This window comes from Dreissena polymorpha, chromosome 3 (assembly GCF_020536995.1).
Source record: "Dreissena polymorpha isolate Duluth1 chromosome 3, UMN_Dpol_1.0, whole genome shotgun sequence".
NCBI classification, from domain to species: domain Eukaryota; kingdom Metazoa; phylum Mollusca; class Bivalvia; order Myida; family Dreissenidae; genus Dreissena; species Dreissena polymorpha.
The window spans coordinates 43,223,789-43,235,130 of record NC_068357.1 but is presented as its reverse complement, the minus strand read 5'-3'; the positions used below and the strand labels follow the sequence as shown (position 1 = coordinate 43,235,130).

Genomic DNA, 11,342 nt, shown 5'->3' with positions numbered 1-11,342 from the left:
ACCCATATGCAATCTGAGGCAAGGTCTCTCTACCAAAGCACATACAAGTGAAATCACAATAATCTAATGCATTCTTACGTCATTGCCTTTAACAAGTGACTTAAAGAGAGACTATTTTCTTGCAACCTTATTTACCTTTATTTTGGAGAGCACACCTCTGAGCATGAGCTTGGCAGACGACAACATCTGGAGGCTCTGTGTAGGGTTGCTGTTGGCACCACTCACTTCACTGTATGCTGAAATGTTAGAAAGATATTGAAAGTAAATGTAACAAAATCACTGAATTGAAAAAAACACAAAAGGAATACTGAACCTAGTACAAACTCTAGCTTAAACAAGAGCTCCAAGGTCGGAGACAGATGCCCCCCCCCCCCAAAAAAAAAACAACAACAAAAAACAGGGCCTTGAAAAAACAACAACAAAAAACAGGGCCTTGACACAGGATTTTTTGCAACAAAACTGACCATAAGGGAAACAATTTCATTTTTTCGTGTGACAGTGACCTTGACCTTTAGCCTTGTGACCCCAATTTCAATAGGGGTCACCTACTGTCCAAAGCCAAAGCACATGGGAAGTATCAAGCAAATCGGTCTGTTTTTTCACAAGTTATTTATTTGAAACAATTTTCACTCTTAGTGTGACAGTGACCTTGACCTAGTGACCCCAATTTCAATACAGGTCATCAACTGGCAAAGGCCCATGCACATGGGAAGTATCAAGCCAATTTTTCAATCTGTTTACAAGTTATTGATCGGAAATGAACTGGTCTACACAACGACCGACCGACATCCAGCAAAACAATATACCCCCTGTTCTTCGAAGAGGCGCACAAAAAGGATGAAATAAAGAAATGTTTCAAGCATTTGAAACTGTACTTTGGTGAAACTATCACATTATCATCTTAAGACAAGATTGGATGATTTATCATGACCTTGTACAGCTAAACAACATACTATCTGCCAGCTGTATTGACTGTGTTGCTACTTCACGACACTGCTCTATCGTCTTCTCCCAGCCCGACGTTTGCATCACACACCGATGAGCTTTCTGTAGAAACTGAAGCATCTGCAAGCATATACATAAATAAAATGCATAAAGACTGCATCAAAAAGTTCCTCAAAGTTGCTCTAAATACTTGATAGACTAATAATCTTATTAAAGATTAACCTTGATAAATGAAACATTCTTAGCCCTTTACCACTTAGATACGTATTTTTACACATTTTTAAGTCAAGTCAAGAAATATTTATTTATAAAGTCGGGCATCTCAAAAATGATAACACAAGCGCTGATGAGCTTTTAAAGACAACTTACACATTACATTGCATGATAACAACATGATATATAGCACATACAATGAAACATAGTTATAATAATCCTGTAGTTGAGAACTACAGAGAATATGAGTATGAATAAAGTATTGCTTTAAAAGACTAGAAGTAACTTAATATTACTTTAAAAGACTAGCATTTACATGTACTTAAAAATATCAGACAAATTTAGTACTAACAGAGCTTAGTAATGAATAAAGAACTATTGTACAAAGCATACAAACATGAAAGGACAAACATTAAAATGAAAAGCAGTACAAATAGGAAAACCAAGGAAACTTTAGTCCCTAAGAAAGTTACATTTAATCAATTCTTACTAGATTCAAGTTTTAAAGGCTTCATTTCCAATCCTTAGATACTGATGAGCAGCAAACAGCATAAAACTGTTACTCGCAGTCTGTTTGGGTTTTATGCTGTTTGCACATAGCCATTTTCACTTTGCTTTTGTCAGGAAAGGGTTAAACTTTTAATTTCAATGATCATATATGAGAAAGCATCAATTGTTTTATGCAAAGTATGACAATTGACTGAGAAAGCTAATTAACTTATGTTTCAATGTCTGCCCCTACCTTCTCCATGTCCCCGGCGCACAGCTGAGCATACAGCCTCCACACCTCTGCTTTGTCTGTTACCTAGGGAACAATGGCAGCTGAGTGCACAAGAATCTCAGGGTACAATGTATAAGTGGTCAGGCCAAAACGTTCACTTATAAAAACATGGCAACTTTTCTGATATACATATGTATCAAGAAAATCAAGACAAGCAATCAACATTATTATGCAAATCTATCATAAAACAAACAAGAGCACTGCATAACAGGTGCCACGCTCGGCTGCGGGTGCAGTTTTGAATAAATGTAAGCTTGACAGATTTTATTTTTTTAAGAGGTCACAGTTACCTTGACCTTTGACCTATTGACCCAAAAATGGGTGTCACATGTAGACCTCATGAAGGTGCAGCTACATATGAAGTATCAAAGTTGTAGGTTGAAGCACTTTGATTTTAGAGTCAATGTTCAAAACCTTGACAAAATGTTACGGTTTTAGCAGGACACGGACGGCGGACCACATGACGAGCTGGCTATGACAATACCTCGGGTTTTCTCGGAAAACAGCCGAGCTAACAAAATGACTATTTTTGTTCAATGTGTACTGAAATTTCAGTATTTAAAAACGGAGTTCTGAGTATAGACATCAATACTTCTTGCAGATACAATTTTTAGCATATCTATTCAAGGTCTTCTGACCAGTTCAAATATGATATTCAAATAGTCTGCACTAACCTGCAATAAAGTGCACTCAATTGGAAGCATGCAGTACAGAGGAAAAGCAAAGCAGGAAGTTCAAAGCATTTGAAACATATTAATATCCAATAAAGTTAATGAAAGGTTTGAGCACCTTCACTTTTGTTCAGGTAGGTTGAATGAAGGTAAAAGTCCGCAATCCAATTCTTAAGTTAGCGTGGATGAGATATTTTATCCATACCTTTGAAGTGATTCTCCCAAACAGCTCCTTCAGTTTCTGCTGAATGTGTTCTGCCGAGACCCCGCTAGCATCGAGAATGTTTTCTTTTACGGCGCGCACGAGGATGGCAAGCACTTGCTCGTCGACCCACTTACTGCGCAGGTCCATGAGACGATGGTACGCCTGGATGACAGCGTTGAACTCTCCACAGTCTGTACCAACCTGCAACAGAATGCACTCTAATGGGGGTATACAGTACAGCATACGTGCACAGCATGGAATTTAAAGCATTTGAAACTGGTATACATAAATCTACAGAAAGTTTATGTTGTTTGTCTTACTAAAATCTTTTTTTTATACATGAAATGTATTAAATGATGTATGTTTTTTTAAACATTTGGTATGATAAGAATATAGGCTAGTTACTGTTAATGTTGATTACTTCCTGAGGCATCAAAAGAAATAACCTACAGCCTGTATATGATAACAAGTTACCAAAACAAAACAATTAACATGCATTAAATGTACTTAGTTGACATCATAGAGTAGCCAAAATCAAAGAACGTATACAAATGAGCCGCATTCTGTGAAAAGGGGGTTAATGCATGTGCGTAAAGTGTCGTCCCAGATTAGCCTGTGCAGTCCGCACAAGCTAAACAGAGTACGTCACTTTCGGCCTTAGTTGGATTTTTGTCAAGAAGGGTCTTCCTTTAAACAAAAAATACAATAAAAGTGGAAAGTGACATCCCTGATTAGCCTGTGCGGAATGCACTGGTTAATCTGGGACAACACATTAGGCACATGCATAAAACCTCTTTATCACAGAACGCGGCTCAAATCTTACCACAAGATAATTTTCCCATATCCGCCAATTTTCATAATTGCACTTCAGAGCATCATTTAATGTAAGAAAAGCCTTTTTCCTAAAACAAAAACTCGTGTTGTTAAACTTTGTATAAGTAGAAATATTAATTGAACTTTTGACATATAATAAACAACAAAGCAAGCGTATGTTCAACTCAAAATTGTCTAATGTTTGCAAATATTATCAGTACAGAAACAAACAAATTAATAATAACAATAGTCATTAGAATAGAATATCTTGTGATTCCATTTAATTAGTAATTTTGTCAAGGACCTTATAGCGTCTGTGAATTACAGGTATACTCATGAACTATTTATTAATCTACAGCAATCTAAGGGTCTGGAAGGACTTAACCCTTTACCACTTAGATACATATTTAACCCTTTACCACTTAGATACATATTTAACCCTTTACTACTTAGATACATATTTTACCCTTTACCACTTAGATACGTATTTAACCCTTTACCACTTAGATACGTATTTAACCCTTTACCACTTAGATGCATATTTAAGAGCTATCTTCTTGTTCATGATGGGCTACTAAACAAAGACAACACATACTTCTCTTTCAGCTTTACATAGGCGGATGCAAGATTATTCCAAGCTTCATAATTCTACAAAAGAAGATATCATGTGAAAGTTCATGGCTGTTTTGATGATGAACTTGTGTATTGCAAACATAAACACATTTTAAAGTTGTTTCATAGCAAAATTTGACCTTTCACCTGCAAGTGAGACCTTGACCTTTTGAGGTAAGAAGTTGGGTGTTGTAGGTGGCATGTGTCTTTAATAATGATAAACATTTGTGGCAAACTCATTTCAAAATCAATATGGCCAAGTTAGTTTAAATCTATTTATTATAGTTAGATTGCATCGAAAGCCTTAGGCTTATTGAAATGCTCTCGAGTCCGTTTCCTAGGCCTAGAACCAGTACTTGGTGTCTTTGGGGGAGATCTAAAGAACGCTCCCACAGTGAGGATCGAACCCTTGACCTCCTGGTCACTAGGCGGACACCATATCCATTACACCACGGCGACGGTAAAGTGGCCAAGTTGTGGCTGAGACAGGAAAATTAGCACAGACAAACAGACAGACTGACTAACAGTGAGACTGCTATATGTCCCCTTCTTTGATCTCAGACATATTTTAAATGTAAAAATCACAGAGCTCAATTAATATGAAATAGAATAGTATTATAGATGAATCGTAAAATTACTATCAAGTACCACTCACATCATAGTCTATAGAGACGCATCTTTTGAATGCCTGCGTTGCCAAGGTGAAATTCTTGGCAGCCATTGCAGCACAACCATATGTGAACCACACAGGTACCTGAAGGACAATGTTGTCACATTGTATGAGCTTGCTTCATACAGGGAGATACAGATTGAATGGCAAACATAAGTCATACACATACCTTTGATGCTGTAGTGTTAACTGTGGCATTAATTTGCATGTGTAAATACTGTAATTCATTTCAATTTACCTTGAAGCTGAAATAAATTATTACATTCAGTTCATGAAAACACATGTCCTTTAATTAATTCGTCATACGTACCACTTTATGTCGGCATTTTTTATATACTGAACATAGGCCTAGCTATTTGTGCACACTTTAAGCTCACTTTTCATATTGTTTCATTCAAATGCAAACTTTAAACAAACCATCTCATAGGTGTTCCCTTCGAAATTATTCAAAGGAGATGACCGAGTGTATTCATTAACTATGTTTCTATGGTGACCCAAACCACGATGGCAGGTCACTGCCATACAGTTATAATCTGTACACTCATTTCCGTTATGAACATACACTATGTTATTATACGCAGGAATGAAATTATATCTAAACAAATATAATGCCAAACATTTTAATGAAACGTCATGTTTAATGTGATAAAGTTAACACTGTACTAGCTTCAAACACTAAAAACAGTGTTTTTTTATCTTGAATAAAATGCGAGTAATTGTGTTATCATGTAGTTTCTACACCACCTCTGAATATGTATGCAAGCATGTACATTTGAGATCCAACGTTGTTCTTCAATAAAGAAGAATTTCAAAATAAATGATGCAAAGAATGAGTTTATGAACGAAGGTATGTTCAACCAATATACAATATGCTGATTTTTGCCAATGCTTAAGTGGAAGCATCTTGTGCACATGTTGGCGCAAAATGAAAATGATAGAAGTGAGTACCCAGCATACAATGTAAATAAGAAGGTCAACTGAGAAGTGACACCTGTGGTCAAACTGGTTATGTAAATATTTCAATATGAAACCTTATGGGTCAGAATATTGTAAGGAGTCATTTGATTGGTCAGTTGTAATGATGTCACATCTTTGTAAGTTCTATAACAGGAACTACAAATAGCAAACAAAACTGCGTTCTTGGCTCTTCTAGTACCCTCAGGGCCAGTTTTACCATCCGTTAAACCGGAATTGTAAAATAATAGCATGTATTTCCAGACATTAGTTCCAATATTTGTAGTAACCTAATAATCATTCCCATAATTAAATATATTGAAATTAAAGTAAATCATATATATTAATTACAATACAACAATTTAAATTGCTACTGGAAATGTATACATGCAGGTACTTTTTTCAATTCAGCAGTAACAAGAGCTTTGTCACAGACAGAAGTCCCCCTAACAGTAGCGTAAGTATTTTTTTTGTAATTGTACGATCCAATTTTTTGGATCAAGAGATGGACAGATGGACAGAAGAACAGAGGGACAAAACTGAAATAACCTGCATATTCCCCATATGGCCCTCGAAATACATACAGATTTTCATCAACCTAGCTAACTGTAATTACTCTAAGTTTTCGGACACTCCAAATTCTCAGACACCCCATTTTTCAGCCAAAATAATTATTTTTCGTGTCTCTAAATTTTGGACAGGTTTTCGTCCATAATTAATGACTGTAAATTTTCTGACAGTATCCATGACATCGCTATTTTGCCTGATTTCTGTCCTGTTTTTGCTTATCTGTTGACACTATGATCGTTGGTTTTTACAACAGGATAAAGGTCATAAAACCCAGCAGATGAATCTTCAATAACAATGTATACCGGTTATAAACAATGGGTTAACCCAACAGCATTTGAAATGATATCATATGAAGTAAGCAGTATGTTTAAGTGTTTACTTTTTTGTTCTATATCATACTAGGTAAAGGAAGAAAAGCTTTGGCATGGTATTTTACAAGCATGTTCTATTAGTCATTGATATAATGACGCTTTACATATTGCATCACATTATTCAATCGTCCATTCAATATTTTAAGTTTCTCTAAAATTTCCGTTACCTGTATTTTGGGAAAATGTGATGCCCCCGAAGAAGGGCATATAGTGATTGCACTGTCCGTCCGTCTGTCTGTCCGTCACACTTTGCGTTTAGGTTTCGAAAAATGCTCATAACTTCTATGTCGCTTCAGATGTAACATTCATATTTGGTAAGCATGTGTATATGGACAAGGCCTTCCCATTACACACAAATTTTGACCCCTTTGACCTTGACCTTGAACTTAGGGTCAGCGTTTAGGTTTCGAAAAACGCTCATGACTTCTATCAAAGCGTTTATTGGGGGCATATGTCATCCTATGGAGACAGCTCTTTTTCGTTTCTACATTTTCAGACACAGAAAAACATAAATTATTTTTAAGTGTCCGAAAATTTAGAGTAATTACGGTATATGCTTCATAAGCTATCGCAGAATCCAGATGCAGACAGACAGAAAGACACACTCATTATTCAAGTGCAGTAAATAGCAAAACATCTCCTTTGTGAAAAATCACTCACTTGAAGTGCATTCACACACAGGGACTTCTCAAAACACTCGATGCACTTGTCATACTGCAAATAGAAATGTATACAATGTAGCTGTCACTTAAGGTCATTTAGAACCCAAATATCGTTTTGCAACACATAATAATCTCAATATGAATGTATGCAACTTGTCATCAACTGTATAGAATAATGATATGAAAATCCTTATATAAAGCCCCCCTATAGTAAGTTCATACACAAGAATGTTACATACAGATCAACACCCCAGATATTATACAGCTGCCAGTTCTCACAAATCAAAGTGCAAGAAGTACAATGTGAATACAACATATATGGATTGACATCCAACTTAACAATATTATTGCTCTGGACACCCATTGCCCACCCCCTCCCATTCTACACATGAGTGTTACCTGTTCCTTGGCGAAGTACAGGTATCCCATACACCTCATGGCTCTGGCAGATATGTGATAAACCCTCTCATTCTACACACAAGTGTTACCTGTTCCTTGGTGAAGTACAGGTATCCCATGTACCTCATGGCCCTGGCAGATCTGTGATCAACCCTCCCGTTCTACACAAGAGTGTTACCTGTTCCTTGGCAAAGTACAGGTAACCCATACATCTCATGGCCCTGGCAGATCTGTGGTTGGAGAGCTCCCAGCCCCTCTCATAGTGGTCTACGTCACGCGTGATGTCACCCAGGAAACACCACAGGTTGGGAGTCTCCTTGATCGCAAGCTGTTCTCGGATCACTGTCTCTGCCTGGTACAGATATACGTTACAGAGATATTTTTAAAAAGATTAAGATTGGTATTATATACGTTACCTGAGATGTTACATTCAATATAAAAATTTGGTTTGAAGAGCCTTTTGAATTTCATTTACCTAATTTCAACAACAATTTTTTTCACAAAGCTGACATTTTAAATAAAACTAGCTATGTATCCATAGGGCAAATAGGCCCTAACTCAATGTAACTGTACCTACCAAGCTGTTCTCTGATCACTGTCTCTACCTGGTTCAGAAGTACTTAAAGAGATTATCCCTGGTTTAATATATAATGTCTGAGAATATACCTATTAATTCTACCTTTCAGTTAAAAATCCTTTTTGAATAAATATAACTCTAATTACCTAATAACAACAAGAAACCTATTTTCACAAAGCTGACATTTTCAATTAACCCTTTTCCACTTCGATATGTATTCTGACGCATTTGTAGTCCAATCGAAAGTTAAATTTAATTCAAGACCTTTCTAACTAGATTCAAGTTTTAAAGGCCTTATTTCCTACCCTAAGATACTGATGAGCAGCAAACAGCATAAAACCTGAACAGGCTGCGAGTAACTCGCAGGCTGTTCTGGTTTTATGCTGTTTGCACATAGCCATTTTTACTTAGCTTTTGAGCGGGAAAGGGTTAATCTAGCGATTTTATCAATAGGACAGGTAGGCCCCAACTCAACATAACTGTAGATTTGATCAATAGGACAGGTAGGCCCCAACTCAACATAACTGTAGATTTGATCAATAGGACAGGTAGGCCCCAACTCAACATAACTGTAGATTTTATCAATTGGACAGGTAGGCCCCAACTCAACATAACTGTAGATTTTATCAATAGGACAGGTAGGCCCCAACTCAACATAACTGTAGATTTTATCAATAGGACAGGTAGGCCCCAACTCAACATAACTGTAGATTTGATCAATAGGACAGGTAGGCCCCAACTCAACATAACTGTAGATTTGATCAATAGGACAGGTAGGCCCCAACTCAACATAACTGTAGATTTTATCAATAGGACAGGTAGGCCCCAACTCAACATAACTGTAGATTTTATCAATAGGACAGGTAGGCCTCAACTCAATGTAACTGTAGATATTATCAATAGGACAGGTAGGCCCCAACTCAATGTAACTGTAGATTTTGTCAATAGGACAGGTAGGCCCCAACTCAACATAACTGTAGATTTTATCAATAGGACAGGTAGGCCTCAACTCAATGTAACTGTAGATATTATCAATAGGACAGGTAGGCCCCAACTCAATGTAACTGTAGATTTTATCAATAGGACAGGTAGGCCCCAACTCAATGTAACTGTAGATTTTATCAATGGGACATGTAGGCCCCAACTCAACATAACTGTAGATTTTATTAATAGGGCAGGTAGGCCCCAACTCAATGTAACTGTAGATTTTATCAATAGGACAGGTAGGCCCCAACTCAATGTAACTGTAGATATTGTCAATGGGACATGTAGGCCCCAACTCAACATAACTGTAGATTTTATCAATAGGACAGGTAGGCCCCAACTCAATGTAACTGTAGATATTATCAATAGGACATGTAGGCCCCAACTCAACATAACTGTAGATTTTATCAATAGGACAGGTAGGCCCCAACTCAATGTAACTGTAGATTTTATCAATAGGACAGGTAGGCCCCAACTCAATGTAACTGTAGATATTATCAATGGGACATGTAGGCCCCAACTCAACATAACTGTACACACTGACATAAGCCTAACCTTCTCAGTTTTTCCCATCCTTTGGTAGCAGGCTATTGCATCCTCCCACATCTCTAATTGTTCAAAGATTTCCAGGGCCGACCCCACGGCCCCTAGTGACAACAACAGCTCGGCCAACTGCTTCTGCATTCACCATTAAAAGGCATTTTAACTATCAATGGCAAATCTGTCTTTAACTGTACAGACACAAATTCCTTACATACCACAAGATTATGTGTAAACTGAACTATATCAGCTAAAACATGTACCTGTATTTCCCACACGGGGAGGATGTTTGCAGCATAGAACAGCCGAAACCTTTCACCAGCAGATGATTCATCCCTCAATGTTTGGTTGAATAACTCCTAAAAAAGAAACAAGTGGTACTTATTTTTATCTGTTGATGAACAAAATGTTATTTTTTAAGCTTATTAATTACTTCTATTTCAATAATTCCACCAACAAATAATTACAAATAATTACCTCTAGCTGTCTCATTGACCGATCAATTCTTCGACTGCTGTCTTTCTCTAATTTGGAACGTAGCAGCAGAGCAGCTATGGAAACACTCCAGCTTCGCATTTGACTCAAACCAAACTGTGAATGTACACACAGATGGGGATAGATAGGATATAAGACGTTCCAGGGAAATCCAGAAAGTCTGTTCTCAACATCATTTATCTAAATTTACATATCCTATGCTACATTTTATAACAACTTACCCCAGGCTATGTATAGATGATCATCATTACAAGCAAAGTTGTGTTAGTTTACTTATTTAAAATATTAAATGCTTCATCTAATTTTAAAAGTGCAATAATTGTACCTAATTCAAAAACGATCATAGAAAACAGAGTCGTTCATTTATTTAGCAGACACAACATACAAAGATAAAATATTCCTCATTAACCCTTTACCACTTCTGGTTTTATGCTGGTTGCAAAAGCCATTTTTACTTTGCTTCTTATGGGGGAAAGGGTTAATTGAATACAAGGATCCAATATTCCTGATGAATTCAATGTGCTCCTAACAGCACTCACTCTACATGACAACCATTCATTGTGGCACTCACAGTTATATACGCATGTACTTCCTCCTCTGCCATTGAGTCTGCGCTGGCTTGGCTTCGACGATGGTCCTCCCTAGTAATCATTGTAACTCGTATCAAGAAATCTATAATTTCATGGTTCATACACAAACAGCATATTATGTCCAAATGGTATAAAACATTAAATCTCTAAGGCATCAGGCTTTTCAATTGTTGGTGCGAGACGGATCGCTGTTATTGGAAAACACCATACAGATTTCGTAAACAAACTGCTCACCAAGCACTTCATGCTCCCGTGAGTTTAAAGTCCAACGCTAGGAGGAGGATTCCCTC

At 37.0% G+C, this 11,342-nt stretch overlaps 1 protein-coding gene across 3 annotated transcripts in view; it reads right to left on the bottom strand.

The window, feature by feature from the left end:
- Nucleotides 1-11,342, bottom strand: part of LOC127873870 (tetratricopeptide repeat protein 27-like) — a 30,327-nt gene that overhangs the window by 1,377 nt on the left and 17,608 nt on the right. For all 3 annotated transcript variants that reach the window (XM_052417958.1, XM_052417960.1, XM_052417959.1), the window contains 13 exons: nucleotides 11,034-11,103; nucleotides 10,445-10,558; nucleotides 10,231-10,326; nucleotides 9,983-10,105; nucleotides 8,045-8,218; nucleotides 7,466-7,519; nucleotides 4,896-4,994; nucleotides 4,224-4,276; nucleotides 3,639-3,717; nucleotides 2,816-3,016; nucleotides 1,901-1,963; nucleotides 954-1,065; nucleotides 136-236 (listed from right to left, as the gene is read on the bottom strand). In XM_052417958.1, the coding sequence (XP_052273918.1) occupies nucleotides 136-236; nucleotides 954-1,065; nucleotides 1,901-1,963; nucleotides 2,816-3,016; nucleotides 3,639-3,717; nucleotides 4,224-4,276; nucleotides 4,896-4,994; nucleotides 7,466-7,519; nucleotides 8,045-8,218; nucleotides 9,983-10,105; nucleotides 10,231-10,326; nucleotides 10,445-10,558; nucleotides 11,034-11,103 (1,339 nt within the window). The remainder of the gene's footprint in view (nucleotides 1-135; nucleotides 237-953; nucleotides 1,066-1,900; nucleotides 1,964-2,815; nucleotides 3,017-3,638; nucleotides 3,718-4,223; nucleotides 4,277-4,895; nucleotides 4,995-7,465; nucleotides 7,520-8,044; nucleotides 8,219-9,982; nucleotides 10,106-10,230; nucleotides 10,327-10,444; nucleotides 10,559-11,033; nucleotides 11,104-11,342) is intronic.